At 42.3% G+C, this 21129-nt stretch overlaps 1 protein-coding gene across 1 annotated transcript in view; it reads left to right on the top strand.

Moving 5' to 3' along the window:
• Positions 1–16404, top strand: part of tesca (tescalcin a) — a 28613-nt gene extending 12209 nt beyond the window's left edge. The window contains exons 4-8 of the mRNA XM_028824758.2: positions 2325–2464; positions 3874–3935; positions 7651–7764; positions 9259–9306; positions 15688–16404. Of these exons, the coding sequence (XP_028680591.1) occupies positions 2325–2464; positions 3874–3935; positions 7651–7764; positions 9259–9306; positions 15688–15765 (442 nt within the window). The 3' untranslated portion in view covers positions 15766–16404. The remainder of the gene's footprint in view (positions 1–2324; positions 2465–3873; positions 3936–7650; positions 7765–9258; positions 9307–15687) is intronic.
• The last annotated feature ends 4725 nt before the right edge of the window (positions 16405–21129 follow it).

The following is a 21129-nucleotide window of genomic DNA, read 5'->3' as shown; positions in this document are numbered from 1 at the left end:
TCGTCGTAGACAGAGGAAGAGCCGGGAAAATGTGGAGGTGGTGAAGAGTGCTTTGTGATTTCATTACTCAGAAAGGGTTCCAGTAATAATTAACCGAAGTGTAGTGGTCCAAATACAGGGTGGTCCAGATCTAATTATGCAATTATTGCATTGCATTAAAAGTTGCATAGTTCGATCTGGACCACCCTATAGTTAAATAATTTGGGAAAAACAAGTGTGGGTTTGAGGTTAGAATCCATAATAACTACAATAAATAATCCTTAAAAGCAAAGCAGTAATCTGGCCATCCTTTTCTTTCTAAAACCTGATCCCATCCGGGGTAAACGGAGGAGACGTCCTTCTGATGGGCACTTTATCTAGGTTTGGGGTCCCAGCAGGGTGCCATAACGAGCCTCACTCCTTCGGTTCCCTCTGCCACAGCAGTTCTCTTCGAGCACCGGATCACTCCTGAAACATCCGGTACACTCTGCCGGAGAGACCCTCTTCAGTCCACTCGAGCTCCAGGCACCCGTCCCTCCATGGGGGCTTGCTTTCCTGGCACTACTGCGCTGGTCTCTCGCGGTTGGCCTCCCTCCTTCCTTTTGCTTTCATTTTGCAGCTTAACCTCCAACTTCTCCTCTCATTTCACTTTGCCTTTTGTTTTTTAATTTTTTCTCACTTGTTTCCTACCCAGGCCCCCCTTTACACACCGATGGGGTGCAGGCGTTGCAATCATGAAACCCGGAGCACTGAATAGGAAATTGACTGAACCACGGATATCTGAGTGTGGATGCACAGCCAGCCAATCCCACCATTAAACCCCAGAGGTCTCTTACGTGCTTTCACGTACATCCACACCCACCCAGGACCAGAGCCGCAACATCTCTAGTTACTTAAAAACTGCCCAGTGCCACGGACCCTTCATCCCGCTTTTAGGTGCATCTTACAAGCCGGATCATCAATCTTTTCTGCTATTTCTAATGGCCTCGACTCCCGATTTGTCTTTTCTGCCCTTTTTCTTATCCCTTTTTATCTGTATCCGTCTATTATCTGTTCACTTGGTGATTTCACTTTACCTGTCTATCACTAACAAAGTATTGCTCAGGGTGACACCACCGCTCTCTCACTGTCCTGAAAGCGGGACGAGACAGAAATCCCAATCGCTAGAATCAGTCACCGGTTCTGACGCTCCACCAGAGAAGATCTCCGTTAGCCAGTCGCAGATCTGTCTGTCTTACATCGCTGGTGATCACTGGCCTCATGGGTCTCCTCTGTCTTTTCTCAATGCTCTTCAGGCTCTCGTTATCTTTTGTCGTATAAACCGTACCTCATCTTGTTACTTGCATCACTCCACGAATGCTCTTTTCATCTATCATTTTACTCTCCACATTTTCTTTTTCTCATTTGGTTTGTTGACTCCTTTTTATGATCCTTTCTGTATCCTCCTCTTCATTAACTCCCCGGTACATCGTTCCTGTGCCAATCTCTATGGACGACCTTCTCTTTATGATCGCACCATTGCTTTTTACTTCCTCTCCAAGAGTCAAACTCAATTTTTATCTTCCTCATCTGTGTCCTATCCATAATCTGTGGTGCTTCATCCTCTCCTCTCCTTTCTCTAACTCCTCTCTGTGATGTCATTGTCATTATTTCCTATTAGCCAGGGGGGCTCATCTCGTCTCTCTTTTTTACTCTCCCTCTTTTGTACCTCGTTTTGTCTTCACAATTTCCACCATCTTCTCTCTGTGGTATGATCATCTCCACTATTACACTCCTCTGTCTCTCTCTTAACCCTCTCTGTATGCCCTTCTCTTCTCCCTGAACTAATGTTGTTCATTCTGTCACATTTACGATATTCGCACTTCCTACTGTCAGTCTGTGGTCTCACATCATGAGGATTTGATCTTCTGTAGGTGTAGGATCTCTTCTATCACCGCATGTGGCGGCTCTTGTCCATCTTCACACTCTCAGTGAGCTCAATTGCACTTCTCTCCCTGCTGCTCCTTTTCAGGTTGACCTCTCACATTTTCTCCACTTTAGTGCCATCTTTGCTATTTTCCGTTTCCTCTTTATGGTCTTGTAACCCTAACCCACCCCTGACCCCATACCACCTACCTCTCTGGGGGTCTCGTCTCTCTCCCTCTCTAGTTATCCAAATTCTTGCTTTATCTGTTTTTTTTTTTCCCCATTACTCTCTCCTAGCTGATGTTTGTTTGGGCAAGTCATTTTTATTTTAAAAATAGAGGACTAGTATCGGTGTATTTGGTTTGTGTTGAATTCTTTCCCACAATCCCCAGCGCCACACTCCATACAGTGCTGAGTGACTGTGTCTGCTATTCATTTAGAAACTATAGTGGGATGCAAACGGGTCCAGTGGAGGAGATCAACTTCGAGCAGTTCCTCACTGTCATGTCCCACTTTCGACCACTGAAGGCGCGTATGACGGAGGAGCAGATAGCCAGCCTGAGGAAGGAGAAACTCCAATGTAAGAAAAAGCTTTGTGAAACGTTTTGAATGGCAGCTCAGGCCCGTTGTGCGTTTTTGTGTTTTCTCCAGCTGCAGAACTTGTCTGTACATTTCAGATTTGTGTAGAAATCACGATGAGTTGGAGTTTAAATCAGAAAAGACCAAATTAGCAATATCTTTACAAAATTACACATCTATTTTTGAACACATGCATAAATGCATTCATTTTTTTTCGATATCTGTCACAGGGCCTAAGAATCAAAGTCGTTGCGTAACAAGCCAGAGCTTCACAATTTGTTTCTTTGCAATGTCCATAGAGTTTGAGGAGAGTGAGTTTGAATCCCAGCCTGGTCTCCAGCTCCACGGGGTGTAGACTAGCGAGTGAGTGTGTGAGTGAGTGTGTGTGTACTGCCAGCCAACCCCCATTAAGGCTTCGTTTGTGCACCGAGTCTGGTGAGGATGATGTCCTCCCAGTTGTTCCCAGAAATAAGGCCCTTGGCTTCCTAGTACTTTTCCACACAAGGCGCTGTGTATTATCTGGCTGTTAGAAGGTTTAAAACTGCAAGGCCATTGCTGTGCGTCTTTGTGTCTCCTTCGATGAGACCTTACTGCCCAGTAAGCAAAGATTAAGAGACCAATTGGCTCCATTGTCATCAAATGTAATGTAACAGGTGACACGATGAGTGAATGCTTCGTTACGATACTCATTGATGCCAACCATATGACGAATGTTGGAACGATGAGAACGCGTTTGGTTCCTGTAAAGCTGGCATTCTGTAACACGACTTCTAGTTGGAGGGGGATGTCGGCGGATGAGATGACTCTGGGAGAACTTTCCAGCACAGTCTCCCATTTCCAACATATTGTGCTCTTGTTCTTTCTCAGACTTACAACAACCTGCTATCTGAGAGAGCTGGTGCTTACAAAGTTCAGCCGTGGTCTCGGCCCTTTTTTTTTTTTTTCCTCCCCCCCACCCATTTTGTTACACCACGTGAAATGTTCGACATCAGATGGGACGAGTATCTCTTCCGTTTGCGAGGTCCAAAGCATCCCCATTCCTTATACCTCATACAGTACCTGCGTTATATGCTTTGTACTGGCGGGTCACCTCATTGGTTGTCTACTCTCACATGCACACAAACCCGCCCCGTGACCAAAGGCACAATCCAAGGGGTGAATTGCATGCTGGTTGGACGGAGTCACTAGGGATGTGTGACATTACTGCTCCCAACCCGTCGAGGTACAAATCGTGTGATGGGTGTGGGCCTTTAGCTGGGAGCCTGTGGTCTTTCATTTGGGTATTCGGTTGAATCCGACTACCCACTGCTGCGCACCAACGTCATTTAGTTTGTGTGCGTTTCATTATTGAGAACAAACGTGCCTGTAGCTCCTGCTGTTTTCCAACATTTTCCTCTTCACTCTTCACAGTTCTTTTCAACATGTATGATATAGATGCCGATGGGAAGATAAGCCTGGAGGACTACAGACATGTACGGTACCATTTTAAACTGACTTTTGCTGTTGAGTTAGTTTATAAACTAACAAACATTTGTTTGCCAGCATAATGTTGTTATCGTCATCCTCCCTATCCATTACAATGACTGGGATGTGTGTGTGGTTTTTGGTTTTTTTCTTGTTTTAAATTTGACTTTTCTTGCTGATCCAATGGGCTGCTGCCTGTGCCGAGAGACCCATTCTGAAAGACGAAGGACGTCTTGCAGTCTATCTGGGGTGGGTTTGGGGGTTTTACAAAAAAAAAAGACAAGGCGAGTGAGCATTGGTGTGAGCCTTGCCATATGCCAAGTGAAGTTCCAATGTTGTTCTTACTTGTGTCCGACAAAATGTGAGACACACAGAAAGACACTGTCCTCTCGGGAATGCAGGGGAAGGAGCTACAGCCGTTGTCCTGTCCTCCTCACACCCCGTCGTATAATTGGACAGTTAGCCTAAGCCAAGAGTTCCCAAACTTTTTTTCGGCTGTAGACCCCTTTACCAAAAACTTTTAAAACTGTCGACACCCTAATCATTTACTTTACTTATTCAAATTAATAAATTTGTACAGTACTCGATATTAAATATTTCACTAGATATCAAACTTTTCATTTTAATCACTTGTAATTAATGATTGAAATAAGTAGGAGGACTACGGAATATGGCATCATCTTGTGCAACATTTAATATCGAAACCTGCACTAATGAAAATTAAAGCAAAAAAAATACGAGCAGTTTTTTTTGACATTTATGAAATAAATATGTAAATTCAAAATAAGTACAAATATTGAAATCACTTAATTTTTTTCACTTCATTTTTATGTTTGTTTAACATATTGAGACAGAATTAAACATCAGCAATTATAAAAATAAGGCCTTGCGCCCTGTGTTGGCTTCAGCAGACCCCTGTGTTCGGATTCAGCAGGTTGGAAAATGGATGGATGGATTATAAAAATAAAAATACCAAATAAATTAGCTTGGAAAACTGAATTGAATGAGATGGGTGCACCTGGTGATCTGTCAACAATTTATCTACTCTATGTCCGGTTTTAAATTTAGTGAGTTGCATTCTCAAATGTCCACGTTCAGTGATATGCAATCGACGTCTGTTCTGAAGCAGGTTTAAAACCACACTGAAGCCTCTCTCTCTACCAGATACGACGATGGAAATGCCGGCAAATACTTTTGTACAACAGTCCATAGAGGCGGGTACAGAAGTGGAAGATCTTGTTGCAGCCAAAACTTTTGATAACCCTGTTTGAATTGTACCTTGAGATCCTCATTCGTGCTGATGGTTTTCAGCTCATCTTGCAAAATTATATTTGGTTCTGCACCAGTAGTGGATGGGTTTATTATCCAGTCCGGTATTTCCAACGAGAGAATATCTTCAAACCTAGTTTTGAAATCTAAGTGAAGAGCCTCCAAGTGGTTGACGTACAGCAAGATGTTTTCTTCTTGGATTGTGCCTATCGTAAATAAGTTGGGGAACGGGGAAAGCTCAGATCTTGCAATGTTTTGCTTAAAAAACATTAATCTGGCAACAAAAGCCGATATGACCGATTTTACTTTGATGAGATTCAAATTGTCTCCTTGCAGTTGTAAATTATCATCATTAAATTTACCAAATAAGTCGGTTAAATAAGCAATATCTGTTTTAGTCTTAAGTAAATTTTCTTTCAAACTGGAATCCTTGTCTTCCAAAAACTCTAAAATAGATTGAAAAAGTGCAAAAAATCTCGCCAAACATAAGCCTTTTGAAAGCCAGCGGACTTCGGTATGGAGAACCAATCAATAGAAATCTTTGTCGCTTTCCTCGCATAATGGTGCGAACAGTCTAGTGTTCAAAGCGTTACTTCGAATTTTGTTCACAGTTGTTATAACAAACTGAAGTAAGTGATTGCAATTTGTCGCTAAGGTTCTTGGCTACTAAATGTTGCCTATGGATTACGCAGTGAACTTGCAAGCACTTCAGGTACGTGTTGTTTCAGGTAACTTATGAAACCACAATAACGACCAACCATAGCTGGTGCTCCATCTGTTGCAATAGATATTTTATATTTGTCAAAGGAATCACTTTTTCCCCTGGAAAAATAGCTCCATTAAATTAAAATTCGATTTGCCTCTGGTGTCAGTTTGTAAAGTTCTAGCAAAATTCCTGATCTTGAATAAAGCGAACGTACGCCAGCAACAAAGCTTCATTACCGGGTAATGTTGACTCATCCAATTGGCGGGAAAAAACGTTTTTTTGCAAATGATTACACAAACAGTTTTCCACGTCGTGACTCATTTCGTCGATACGTCTTTGAACTGTGTTATTGCTCAAAGGAATCCTTTTTATAACATCTTGTGCAGGTTTGTGGAGTTCAGTGTTCAATACCTCCGCGACGGCCGGTAGAATCAGTTTCTCTCCTATGGTGTGCAGCTCGCCAGACTTCGCGATGAGTAGGGATATGTTGTACGATGCCCTTAACCCATCATCATTTTGCTTCGATGATGAAACAATCAAATTATCTATCGTAGTTCTCATCAGAATTTTATCTGTAAGTGATTGAAAGTATGACAAGTCTTTTTCTTTTTTGCCAGGGTGAATTCTGTTCAAGTGATCTGCTAGTTTTGATGGTTTCATAGCGTCGTTGCTAAAGACTTTTTCGCATATGAGGCACATTGGTAAATGTTTGTTTGATAATGACGGGACAAATCCTAGCTTCAAATAGTCCAGGCTGTACTGTCTGCATTTCTTTTTTTGGTTCAGTCATATTACTATCTGAAGAAATATAAACTTTTATTAACAAACCAGTTTGACAGCCCCTGCAATTAAAAAAAAAAAACCAAACAAAAGTATGTACTTACTTGAAACAGAAGATTTTTGTTCAAACTCGAATAAATAAACTGTGTCCTCTGATTTTCTTTTTCGTAGTATTGCTCCTCAATAAATAATTATATTCAAAGTTCAAATCACAAATAAGTACAGGTCACATCAAACAAACCAATTTCTAGTGTTTTATGAAAGCATGACCGTACAAGACTGATAGATTCTGCTACTATCGAATATCGTCTCGTCCCACCGTGAGCAAGTGCAGACATGCAACGGTTTTTCATACCCGCACTTGCTTTGATACGTTCGATACGACAGTGCACAGACGTGTTTGTGCTACATGTATTTTCATGCATTCTTACTTGTGACTTATAATGTCACATTTTACCTTTTCGTTTGCAAGTTTGATATATAAAGTGTTTTTTTTTTTATTATTTTGCTTCTTATTTAGGTACCTATTGGAATCCTTGATATTTTGAAGTAACAAACAAATAGCAGTAGTAAGGGGTCTATTTTTACTGTCGTCGACCCCCAAATTTTTTTATTGAAACTATCAACTATCAATAAAAAAAATTGAACTAGAACATTCAAATCGACCCCAGGGGGTCGATATCGACCACTTTGGGAACTCTTGGTATAAACAGAACCATACATCTTGCTACCAGTTACTACTTGTCCCCATCAGTTGATGCTAACATATTTAATTACAATAAGACCAGTAGTGGCAGTATTCTAAATACTAAACTGGACTAATCACCACCAAAGTATTTCACATTGTTCACCATTATCTTGCGCTGTTGGTCTGGACGCAGTATGTCTTCACCAGTGAAAGAATGGGGTGCTGGTAGACGTAATGACCACCTCACTATCCCTTCTAACACTTTTGTTTCCCCCCATAGCTTGTGGAGGACCTGTTATCTCGAAACCCGCACTTAGGAAAGGAGTCTGCATCGGTCACATCCATCGCGGATGCTGCTATGCTGGAAGCAGTAACCATCATTAAGGGCCAAATGGTGAAGTATCTTTTATAATCACTCATTGGGTTTTCTTTTTTATGTTTAAATAAAATATTCACTGTGAGCCAACACCAACAACGAATCCCTTTCTCAATTCCGCTTTGGCACTTGTTGTGTTTTGGTCCTGCTGTGTGCATTATTTTGTTTTTGGCTTTGCAAAATTAGAATTCGTATGCGTTTGTCATCATGTAAGTCACCATGGGGACACCTTTACTGCTTTAGTTGGGTTCTGTCACTGAGACTCTAAAGCTACGTCCACACTACTATGTTTTAATTTAAAAATCTCCTTTCCACATCGTTTATTGGTGTATTTTTGTTTATACCAAAACATCCACATACACTAGGCATGCCAGTGGCATAACTGGGCACACACCGTCACGATTTTCAGCCTAATTTTGCAGTTGCCGACATTTTCCGAGTCTGAATTTAAGCTTCCTTGGCCTTCGTTTCACGCAGCAGCAGAGCACTTGTGATGCCCATTTCATTTTATGGTTGGGCTGTCGCACGATCGGAAGAATTCCTATAATGTTAGAAATTTCAGGCGGCTGTCTTGTAGTAGTGTCAGAAGACAATTTTCTGATATAGTCATCAGATTTCCCAGAATTCATTGTGCAGTGACCAGAGCGGCTGTGCATTGTACACAAATAATCTGAGCAACCCTGTTATGAAATTGGGAGTTCAAAACACCAAATAGTTCCAAAAAATGCCCACCAGGGAGAGTTACCATCAAACCCAGTTTGTGGCCTTGACAGGCTTCCTGACAGTGACAGGTGCAAAAACAACTTCACACGATTTTCTGTACCAGTTATTAATGACTCATTCCAAACAGCAGTCGTAACCAAGTATTAGTTATAAATATTTTTGAAATGACTGATTTTTTTTTATAAACTCTGTTCCAATACAGTCTATACATGTTCTCAGAGAAAAGTGGGACCAAATTACTGTTTGATTCAGTCACCGTATATACTTACGTATAAATCGGGTCTTGAAACCCAAAAAAATCGATCATAAAATCCAACCCCGACTTGTACGCCCGTTCAAAAATGTGACACTTATTTATTTTTTTACATCTTCTTACCTCCTCCAATCTCACATCACTTTCTCAGACACATTGAATTTTGTTGCAGCAGCGCAGTTACCAATTTCATTCGGCACTTCAACGACTTTTAATTTAAAACCAGCTTCATATTTTCTCCTGATGGAACGCTCCATCATAGACAAGGGAGAGTTACCATCAAAACATCAAAAAATTGACACAAATAGGCACCACACTTCACTGCATTTAATGTTGGCATGGATAGTCCTCCATAAAAGTGTGTGTTACCTTGTGATCATTTTCAGCGGTAGGTGGCTGTGTCCACCATATGGGACTGCACCCCTTCCCCAACTTCCTGAAAGCTTTAGTGATTTGCTTTTGTGTCCTTTAAAGGTAAGCCATTACCACGTCCCATTCTTTACCTCTTGATATTAAACGTGTCTCCCTTGTTCTAGGAGCCTCACCAAGTCTATGAGGGAATGACCTTTGAAGATTTTGTGAAGGTAAGTTTTTCTTATCTTTCTTTACTCACACTCTGCACAAAAGCCATTTCAACGACAAACACAGAATGACCAACCTGAACCTGCCGGCCCCAATGACCTGGATCACTAGGAGGACTTTCTTCCTTCGATCTTTGACTTACTCGTGAGGTCTCCCACACGCAGGCCTAAACACGTGGGCGAGTAGCGCGCTGCACCCTTACTCCAGTGTATACAGTCAGCTGCACATGCTTCACGTCACACCTTGCTTGATCCACGTCCTGTTATCCATTAAGCCCTAAGTTGGCAGAACTTCTTTAAGAACTGAAGTCTATATCTGTACTCAATACATTCAAAACCCCCCACCACCACTGCTCCTGAAGATTTAGGAACACACTAAACGTAAATCAGAAAATTGTTGGTTCTTGGCAATAAACATCAGATTAATGAAAGACTCTTCTTTCTTCACTACATCTGAACTTCACCAAACTGGACAGAAAGCAGAAGAGGTGATAACTGACTTAGGAGAATGTGATTTAATATGAACAGTGGGGTATTGTACAAATATATCACGTCTTGGACCTTTAATCATTATACAGTTGCCCACCTCCAATCGACACATACTGAGCCCAATCCTTGGTTCATTACCCACCTATACAGGTCGACCTTAATCCTTTAACAGTTCCAGGAGCTACCATAGTCTCTTGTTTGCAGATTGTGTTGGTGTACCACCACCTGAAAATTGTTTACATAACCTCAGGGCGCTGAAGTCCTCTCTCTTTACACACATATGCAGGTTTCCAGCGCTACCTGAAAGTAGAGAGTTCCTATGAAACCTTTTGTAAGCCAAAATGGCGTAAAGCCAAGAAACAATTACCACTCATTTATTTGGGAAAAGACTTCCCGGACCCCCAAAAGATAACCAACCAAATCATAGCAAAGAACACATTAAAACTAAAAACACCACCAGCACTCAGTAAAACCAGGAGTGGCGTGATCAAAACACAGCTCATATACAGTAGAAATAAAGCTTGTACAGTGTAGTATCACTTATCTGAATCGGAAAGACAGGGAGCACACTGGCAGAGGTTGGGATTGTGGGTGGTACAGGATACTGGCGTGTAGAGGAACAGAGTCATCCATTAACATCTCATCGTCGTTTGAGTCCATCAGGGCAGACAGGTCACTGATGTCTATGCCTTCTTCATTGTCAAAGGTTGGAGGTTCACGGCCTCCTGTGGCTGATGTGGGAGGCTTGAAGTAGGACAGAATACTTGACTGTGTAGCCTCATCCAGTTCTTTGTAGACACTCAAAAGATCCTGCAAACCTGCCCTAAACCTAAATGACCTTTTAAAATTAAAGACATACTTCTACTTCTACACTGCAGCACTGCCAAATGGTACCAAAAATCTCATGCAACTGCTTCACGTTCAATTTGTAGGCAACTTCACTTTCTATTGCGTTCGGTTTCAGTTCATATCCTTTCCTCTTGAAATTGCATCAGCTCTTTAACGGTCAGTTCTTGGTCAGGGGATATTAAAACCCCTTCAACATCTCGGTCAACTTCCACAAAATAAATTAAGATACTGTAAAGCACAGATGCTCTCAAACATACAGTAGGTCAGTGCTATGGCAGATTGAGACTGAGTGTACTTCTGTGGAGGGAGCTTGGCGAGCAGCTCGAGTTGCAAGAGTGGTGCCAAGCTCCGCTATTGCTGCTAGGGGCGCGTGTTCACTTTAGAACGGCTTGCTTTCTTTGTTAAAGTGAAAATCCTTTTTGGATAGTGAAAACAGGTATTTAATGTACAGTGGTGTCAAAAACTATTTGCCCCCTTCCTGATTTCTTATTCTTTTGCATGTTTGTCACACAAAATGTTTCTGATCATCAAACACATTTAACCATTAGTCAAATATAACACAAGTAAACACAAAATGCAGTTTGTAAATGGTGGTTTTTATTATTTAGGGAGAAAAAAAAATCCAAACCTACATGGCCCTGTGTGAAAAAGTAATTGCCCCCTGAACCTAATAACTGGTTGGGCCACCCTTAGCAGCAATAACTGCAATCAAGCGTTTGCGATAACTTGCAATGAGTCTTTTACAGCGCTCTGGAGGAATTTTGGCCCACTCATCTTTGCAAAATTGTTGTAATTCAGCTTTATTTGAGGGTTTTCTAGCATGAACCGCCTTTTTAAGGTCATGCCATAGCATCTCAATTGGATTCAGGTCAGGACTTTGACTAGGCCACTCCAAAGTCTTCGTTTTGTTTTTCTTCAGCCATTCAGAGGTGGATTTGCTGGTGTGTTTTGGGTCATTGTCCTGTTGCAGCACCCAAGATCGCTTCAGCTTGAGTTGACGAACAGATGGCCAGACATTCTCCTTCAGGATTTTTTGGTAGACAGTAGAATTCATGGTTCCATCTATCACAGCAAGCCTTCCAGGTCCTGAAGCAGCAAAACAACCCCAGACCATCACACTACCACCACCATATTTTACTGTTGGTATGATGTTCTTTTTCTGAAATGCTGTGTTCCTTTTACGCCAGATGTAACGGGACATTTGCCTTCCAAAAAGTTCAACTTTTGTCTCATCAGTCCACAAGGTATTTTCCCAAAAGTCTTGGCAATCATTGAGATGTTTCTTAGCAAAATTGAGACGAGCCCTAATGTTCTTTTTGCTTAACAGTGGTTTGCGTCTTGGAAATCTGCCATGCAGGCCGTTTTTGCCCAGTCTCTTTCTTATGGTGGAGTCGTGAACACTGACCTTAATTGAGGCAAGTGAGGCCTGCAGTTCTTTAGACGTTGTCCTGGGGTCTTTTGTGACCTCTCGGATGAGTCGTCTCTGCGCTCTTGGGGTAATTTTGGTCAGCCGGCCACTCCTGGGAAGGTTCACCACTGTTCCGTGTTTTTGCCATTTGTGGATAATGGCTCTCACTGTGGTTCTCTGGAGTCCCAAAGCTTTAGAAATAGCTTTATAACCTTTACCAGACTGATAGATCTCAATTACTTCTGTTCTCATTTGTTCCTGAATTTCTTTGTATCTTGGCATGATGTCAAGCTTTTGAGGTGCTTTTGGTCTACTTCTCTGTGTCAGGCAGCTCCTATTTAAGTGATTTCTTGATTGAAACAGGTGTGGCAGTAATCAGGCCTGGGGGTGGCTACGGAAATTGAACTCAGGTGTGATACACCACAGTTAGGTTATTTTTTAACAAGGGGGCAATTACTTTTTCACACAGGGCCATGTAGGTTTGGATTTTTTTTTCTCCCTAAATAATAAAAACCATCATTTAAAAACTGCATTTTGTGTTTACTTGTGTTATATTTGACTAATGGTTAAATGTGTTTGATGATCAGAAACATTTTGTGTGACAAACATGCAAAAGAATAAGAAATCAGGAAGGGGGCAAATAGTTTTTCACACCACTGTAGGTCTTTAGGAAAAGCAAGCTGGCATAAAACCAACTTTTAAAGGGCAGAGGATGGCCGCGTGTGTATTTTATGTACTGTATACAGTATATGTGTCATGTGTGTTTCTGTAGAGCTACCGTATATGTGATCTCTAGATAATAATAATAATTCATTACATTTATATAGCGCTTTTCTCAGTACTCAAAGCGCTATCCACACAGGGAGGAACCGGGAAGCGAACCCACAGTCTCCTTACTGCAAAGCAGAAGCACTACCACTGTGCCACCAGTCTATATAGATTACATTACAGCAGCCCATGACTTGGCTACAGCAATTAGGAATATTTAACAGTTAGGTTTGGGCTCTTTGGTACTGTTTCTATCTCTCTATTATAAAAGGAAATCCTGGAAAGCAAAGCAAAAGCAAGGCTACGATACGTGATCCTCTCGGAAGACAATTTTAAAGGTCCGCGAGACCAAAGACACTTGCCACGGTGCAATACACGCCCTACTTACAAGATAAGACCACGGGCAGAAAAAGAAATCAGTAGTGTAAAGGCAGTCACGCAGCACACGCAGCTCCATGGCTCTCAGGGCATATAAAGTGTGTAAGGTCAATACGGTAGAAATGAAACGTCGACGACTAAATGAAGACGAAAGAAAAGCGCAGAGAAAAGAGACCCAGTGGAGAGAAAAACTGCTAAAAAGAAAAACAATAATCTACGTGCAAATTTAGAAAATAAGGAAAGTGATAATCAGCCCAGAACAAGTGGAATTGAAAACAAAGCACATCCACTAGGGCTCAGAATTAAAAGATTAGAACTTCATAAACAGGAGCAGCGTTATACATCCTGCAAGAAAGATTTAACCCTGCCCGGGCCAGAAATAAAGAACAATTATTGTTTTTACAACGTCATGCAAGTGAGCCATCATTTAAAACAAGTCCACAGACCTCTAACTAAGCAGTTGTTGGATTGCTTTTGGCAGACACGCATCATGTGCTCCCAGCTCTTCAAACAACGACATGCGACAAGCAGGACAGGCAGCTCACCAGCAGGTTGAAGCCTTTTTTGTTTTAAGTGACCGATCGGTCCGATTGAGGGGGGCGGAGTACAGCACGGAAGACTGATAGCGGGGTACTGATTGATGCGGTAAGGGGGAGGCGAGACCCGGGGGAGGAGGGCTCGGAGAGGGTGCTAGACAGTTGTGTTTGGGGTTGCGAAGTCGGCGATTGTTCAAGTAAAACGTTTATGACACTTTATTACGTCAGTCGCTACAGTAGCAAAAAAAAAAAAAGATAGTAAAGATCTCATTAACGCAAACAAAAGGTGATTAATCATCAGAGCCAGGTGTAATTGAAAAAATAGCAGGACAAAGCAAGGTCGTCCCACAACAGTTAAAGCAACGACAAGTTTAATTTCAAAGAATACACAATTCGGTCAGGTGTATATTTATGATGACGGAGAAGTGATGCAAATTTAAACAGGTGATAAGTAAGGTGATGTATATATTCCGCGAATAACATTAGACACCAAAGGAGATCGTGATATGCCATTCGTATTAAAATGTTTACAGTTTACCGTGAGGATAGCTTTTGCTGACAATTAACAAATCAAAGGGACAACCATTAGAAAACGTTGGATTATTTATTAGAGAAACAGAAACAATATTCACTCACGGGCGATTATACGTTGCGTTGTCACAATGTATCTCCAAAAACGGATTCAAAATTCAATGCGATCTTGAAGAAAAGGTAATTCCATATATTGTTTTTAATAAACCTTTAAAGTAAAAAGTGCAACTAATGAAACTGAAACAATTCCAAAGAATAAAAAAGCTTAAAAATGTATATTTCGATTTACCAAACAGCAGCACGATGGTGCAGTGGGTAGTGCTGCTGCCTCGCAGTTAGGACACCTGGGTTCACTTTCCTGGTCCTCCCTGCGTGGGGTGTGCATGTTCTCCCCGTGTCTGCGTGGCTTTCCTTGGGTGCTTCTTCCCACAGTCCAAAAACATGCAGGTTGGATGGATTGGCGATTCTAAATTGTCCCAAGTGTGTGCTTGGTGTGTGTGTGTGCCCTGCGATGGGCTAGCGCCCTGCCCAGGGTTTGTTTCCTGCCTTGCGCCCTGTGTTGTCTGGGATTGGCTCTAGTAGACCCCAGTGACCCTGTAGTTAGGATATAGCAGGTTGGATGATGGATGGATGGATTAACCAAACACAGGGGTTGGCGAGCGCAGGGGGCGGAGCCCCCTAGTACTAAAAAAGTAAAAGTTCACTTGTATTTCAAATGAAATGATTTCTATTCTGCGAGTGTGTGGCGGACCAGTGGCCTCTGACCTTGAACCGGATTCATGACAGCATTTCTAACATGATGCCTTCTTCTGAGGACCGTACACAAATTGCCAAACAAGTCTTCATATTCAGGAATGGCTCCAGCCACTGTGATGATGGAAAAGCTGGGCCCGGAAAATGAAGAGAATGAACCCTGTTACGTTCAAAGTATCAATGGCACCTATTGGTCAGGTGATAATGGACGAGGCGTAGGAGTTGTGTGTAAATGTTTGGGCACCCTAGGTCAAATGACATGTTCTGTTGGTTTTATAGGTGAAAAAAAGAAAAGCTCAAAAGGGCGTCTGGGTGCCCAAACATTTCAACAAGACTATACGATTTATGGACATAGCTTTGTGCACATTTCACAACTGCCTGCATTTATGGATGTGCGTGCTGGTGACTCAGCAATGCAAAAACCACAAGGCCTTATCTCCAATCCCCTGAGGAGTGACTCATTTTTATTTATGTCCATACAACTCCTTTTGAAATGCTGAGACCTTGACAGTGTTGCGTCATGTTTATTTCTTGATTACTGTTTCCCTCGTTTCTTAAGCTAGCTGTATTATGGAAAGAAAAATGTTTCTAACTAACCTGAGGCTGCACTGCCGTTAACACAGCCAGTACGCCTCTTGTGGTCTTTTCAGCCGTTTTCTTTTCCTTTCACAGATATGGGAGGGCATCGACATAGAGACAAAGATGCACGTCCGCTTCCTCAATGTGGAAACGCCACACTTCTGCAAGTGACTCCTGAGGCCAAAGCGCTGCACGGATCGGACCCCCGCCCCTTTTGTTTTATTCTCAAGGACTGAAAAACCAATGAACATGGTGACTGACTCAGGACATACAGAGTTGCCTTTGGGCTCTTAAGCTCTTTCAATGTGTCGGGAATTAACGTGCATGTAACAGCTGCTCGCCTGTCCTTGTTTTCTTGTTTAAGGGGATAACGGATGAAGAGGACTTCACTGACAAATGCTGAGCAGAGTCTCACCTCAGCCTGGTGGTTACAGGCCAGTCCAAGTTGGTGATTAAGTCTTAACTCTTGCCTTGCACGGTTTCATCACATGCAGGTTGGTTTCCATAACTGTATAACGTTGAATAGCCTCTGAACCCTAGGAAATCTACTGCACCATTTTTATGTTTACATGTATTCCTTTAATAGCCAACCTGTGCTGCCACCTAGTGGAGAGAGTGGCACCTGATCCTGCCTCAATTGCCAACAATTTAAATTTTTACTCCAGTTACAGTCTTGTGTGCGACTAGATGGTCCAGGGTGTACTGAAATGCCTGTAAGCCCTTCAAATACAGTTTACACGCCTGTAATTGTAGTAATGTCTCAATTTGTATTCTTCACTTTGAAATTATAAAGAAATGCTAAAACCTTTATACTTCTGCCTCATCTGCCTTTTTTAAATAGTTATGCTGCACACAGTTTAAAAAAAAAAAAATCCATAATAAGATTAAACAAACGGTAACAAGGCAGAATACAAAAAAAAAGGGAATGTGAGGTCTGATATACAGTAATCCCTCGCTATATCGCGCTTCGCCTTTCGCGGCTTCACTCCATTGCGGATTTTATATGTAAGCATATTTAAATATATATCGCAGATTTTTTGCTGGTTCGCGGATTTCTGCGGACAATGGGTCTTTTAATTTCTGGTACATGCTTCCTCAGTTGGTTTGCCCAGTTGATTTCATACAAGGGACGCTATTGGCAGATGGCTGAGAAGCTACCCAGCTTACTTTTCTCTCTCTCTCTTGCGCTGACTTTCTGTGATCCTGACGTAGGGGGATTGAGCAAGGGGGCTGTTCGCACACCTAGACGATACGGACGCTCGTCTAAAAATGCTGAAAGATTATCTTCACGTTGCTATCTTTTGTGCAGCTGCTTCCTGAAACGACATGCTGCACGGTGCTTCGCATACTTAAAAGCTCGAAGGGCACGTATTGATTTGTGCTTGAAAAACAAACTCTGTCTCTCTCTCTCTCTGTCTCTCCCTGCTCCTGACGGAGGGGGTGTGAGCTGCCGCCTTCAACAGCTTTGTGCCATGGTGCTTCGCATACTTAAAAGCCAAACAGGCTGTTTGAAACAGCTCTATTGATTTGTTTGCTTTTCTCTATCTATGTGACATTCTGTGCTCCTGACACGCACTCCTTTGAAGAGGAAGATATGTTTGCATTCTTTTAATTGTGAGACAGAACTGTCATCTCTGTCTTGTCATGGAGCACAGTTTAAACTTTTGAAAAAGAGACAAATGTTTGTTTGCAGTGTTTGAATAACGTTCCTGTCTCTCTACAACCTCCTGTGTTTCTGCGCAAATCTGTGACCCAAGCATGACAATATAAAAATAACCATATAAACATATGGTTTCTACTTCGCGGATTTTCTTATTTCGCGGGTGGCTCTGGAACGCAACCCCCGCGATGGAGGAGGGATTACTGTAACCACGTTAGAGGAAACACAAGGTCTGTGGTCTGGGAGCAAACGAACGAAGAACCAAAGTCAAAATGTAGCCAACTAGAACTCATTGGGCCGAACTCTGATAAACTGTGGGAGAAGTCGAGTGGACTGTGGACCTACACAAGGCTAAAACATGAACTACGTTTACATTTATTTGATTTGCATTTGCTTTGTGCAAAAGTGACTTACAAAAGAGGTCAACAGAATCAAGTAAATATTTGGGAACAAGTGTGACAGGGCAAGGGTACAAAAATAATCGTCAATTGATTATCACGACCCTACCACACTACATCATAGGTAGGCGGTGAAAAAATACAATTCATCATGGAAATGGCAACAACCACATAAACAACAAGGCCACAGTCAGGCAAAATTAACACAAAAGTGTGGCATCAAGGGAACAACCAAAAATAACAAAAATCTAAATCAAAAATAAAATGGCCGGAGAATATGAAACCTGCGTTTATGACAACGGGCAAATATTTCCACACCAGGAAAACCAAACTGCACAATCTCAGAATGACAGAAATGAATATGAGACAGAACGCCCGCACTAACCTAGTATCATTTCAGAAGACACAATGATGAACTAAATGTGTACAACAATGAAGAGTAAACTGAAGACCTAACTTCCACTTCAGCACCAGATGCCCTGCCATTTTCCACCATACAGCGATCCCCCTTGTTTAATCTTAGCTTAGCGGTCGGTGCAGGAGTGTCCGACTCATTTTTGGTGGACTGCCTGAGGGTAAACACAAGCTTGTGCCCGCCGTTCTCTTTTCCTGGATAAATTCTGTCACTCCTCCTAACAGAGCCCACCACGTTAGGCTCATAGTGGATGGTGTAGATTCCAGGTTGTTCTCTCAGTCTCGCTTGTCTGGGGTGGTGGCTGTTATACCACGGCTCTCCGAGTGCTGTGTGGTCAACTGTAGGAACGTGTGACAGACCTGCTATAGTAGATGTCATTCTAAGCGCTGGCTCCTAGTGTTTCTTCAGGTGGACGAGAACTTCTCAATTTAATTGAATTCTTTGCTTAATTTGACCCGTTGTTTCACGTTTATTCATTTCAGCACACAAAATTCAGCCTGTCTCTTCTGTGGGGATTGTTGAAGACTCAAACTCTTTGCCTAGGTGTCACATTCCAGAAACAAGCATAAAGAATAGATATTATGAGAAGCAGACACTTACGGAATGTCCCATGAGTCCGTGTCCACCATTTGTGTGACTGCAGCTTTTCAGTGGAAAGAATGCAAGCAGCCGTCTCGATTCCTGTGTGTGGGGATGCGGGAAACACACTAAGGAAAGACCACAGGATTGCAAACTTTTGTATTTGTGGAACACGCAGTACTGGGGGCAAAAGATAAGCCAACATATGTTTTTACAGTTGAACCTCGGTTTGCGAGTAACTTGGTTTACGAGTGTTTTGACTTGATAAATGAGTGAGGTCTTGCAGTACAAGTAGTACAGTATGTATACGCTTTGTCTGCTGAGCATGTGATCGCAACTGAGCTGGTGGTTCTTCTCTCTCTCTCGCTGCAGGATTGTGGGCAATCATCTCCTATTCTCCGTCTGAGTCGGCATGCCTCACTCATATAGTCAACATCCGTATGAGCGTATACTGTTTACTGCAGCATTAGCATTGTGACTGTGTGCTGTGACATGCGAGTCCCCGTCTTGTACCCTAAAACACAAAGCTGAGTCTCAGTACTTTAGCAACACCAGCTTTATTCAGCTTGAAACCGCAACAGCGCGGTTATTTATTGTAGCAGGTTCTGCTGCTCTCCTATACACAGACATAGCAGTCAGGCAGGGCCCTGCACGTTTGTAATGTTCCTTGTGTCACCCATCACCGGCAGGTGCTTATAGCAGGTCTACGATCTTTTTGGATTCGCTTTTACAGCGAACTGCTACAGCGCTGGGAGACTGCGATTCCTTTGGGACGCTCTTCCGCATGTCGTCCCGTTGGGTGCAATCCCACAAGAGTTTAGAAACTCACTCACACCAGCTGTGATTCTTTTCAAACGTAAAGTGCAGGTTAATTTGTTTTATGTATTTTTACTTTATATTTTGTATTATAGTAATCCCTCACCTATTGCGGGGGTTACATTCCAGAGCCCCCCGCGATAGGTGAAAATCCACGAAGTAGCGACCTATATTTATTTTATTATTTATACATATTTTAAGGCTTTATAAACCCTTCCCACACTCTTATAAACCTTTCTCACTCTCTTGTTAACCTTTGCCACGCTCTTATAAACACTTCCTATGCTCTTAAACACTTTCTACATTCTTAAACACCGCAGACCAACACTGCACGCAGCGATCAGACGTCAATGTGTCTGCACTCGCTTTGTGAAGAGGGGCAGCTGAACTCACGCTGAGCAGAAATGGACTTTGTGCTGCTTCTGCCAAAATGCCTGCTTGTCGCTCTGCGCGTTTGGAAGGAGGAGTGTGTGTGTGTGTGAGGGCTGAACGCACCTTCGCTCAAACCCCCCTCCCCGGAAGCGCAGTAGCTCCTGCCACTTCGCATTGTCAAGGGGGTGGGGAGCAGAATGAACGCTAAGGAGAAGTGGACTTTGTGCTGGCTTTGTGCTGCCTGTACATTACCAATTTTCCTGTCTCACTGTCTTGTCTTGCGTGAAGTTAAAATGTTTTATAATAGTGAGATGTTACTCATATCCTTAACCCGACATCCACATATCATATGTGTTAACAAAGTGTGTTTTATAAGTTTACATGTGTTTAAAGCATGTGGGATGGGTATTTTAAGGCTTAAACTATAAAAATGTTTATTTATATGGTCTTTCTATATCGTGGATTTTCTCCTGTTGCTGATGGGTCTGGAACATAACTTCCGCGATAGGCGGGCAATCACTTGTATTTAAAAACCCGCGAAGTCGTGAATCCACGAAAAGTGAACCGCGAAGTAGCGAGGGATTACTGTAATCATTTTTATATGAATAGTTTTGGGTTGTGGAACAAATCATCTGAGTTTCCATTATTTCTTATGGGGAAATTCACTTTGATGTACGAGTGCTTTGGACTACGAGCACGTTTCCGGAACGAATTATGCTCGCAAACCGAGGTTCCACTGCATTTGTTAATGTAATTAAGAATTCCAATGTATGGGTACATTAGCAAATAAAACTTGAACACATAGTGACGTCTCATTAAGTGTCTTGCCAGAACTAAAAAAGTCCACACCATACCTGAATCAGGTACCAAATCTACCATCAGAGTGTTCTGGGTGTGCCGCCCTTTGCCCATGATGGCTTTTTTTCTTAACAATAACCTTCCCGCCCAATAGTATCTGCTTGCTGCCAAAAGGACCAAGGGGGAAAATCGCTTGATGAAATGATCGAAAATAAAATTACATGGGGGACTCGCGCTGAAATCAAGAGTGGGAAATACTATGTGCCATTAAACAACCTGCTTTTTGCACATTAAATTGTTGAAAGTATGAACAATTCTCCATTAATGAGTTTAGTCACCCGAGGCCTATGGGGGTCTTAATCTGTCCTTGGCCTGAATTAAGACACCTATGGATACTGCAGTTTAAAAGACACACAATGCCTATCGGCTAACACTGACAGTTCTCAGATCAAGAGCTTAAATTCCCATCTGTGTTATGTTGTGAGGGGGCCGGGGTC

Source organism: Erpetoichthys calabaricus, chromosome 18 (assembly GCF_900747795.2).
Source record: "Erpetoichthys calabaricus chromosome 18, fErpCal1.3, whole genome shotgun sequence".
NCBI lineage: Eukaryota > Metazoa > Chordata > Cladistia > Polypteriformes > Polypteridae > Erpetoichthys > Erpetoichthys calabaricus.
Note: the sequence above shows the minus strand (reverse complement) of the source record. Positions and strands in the feature narration are given on the sequence as shown.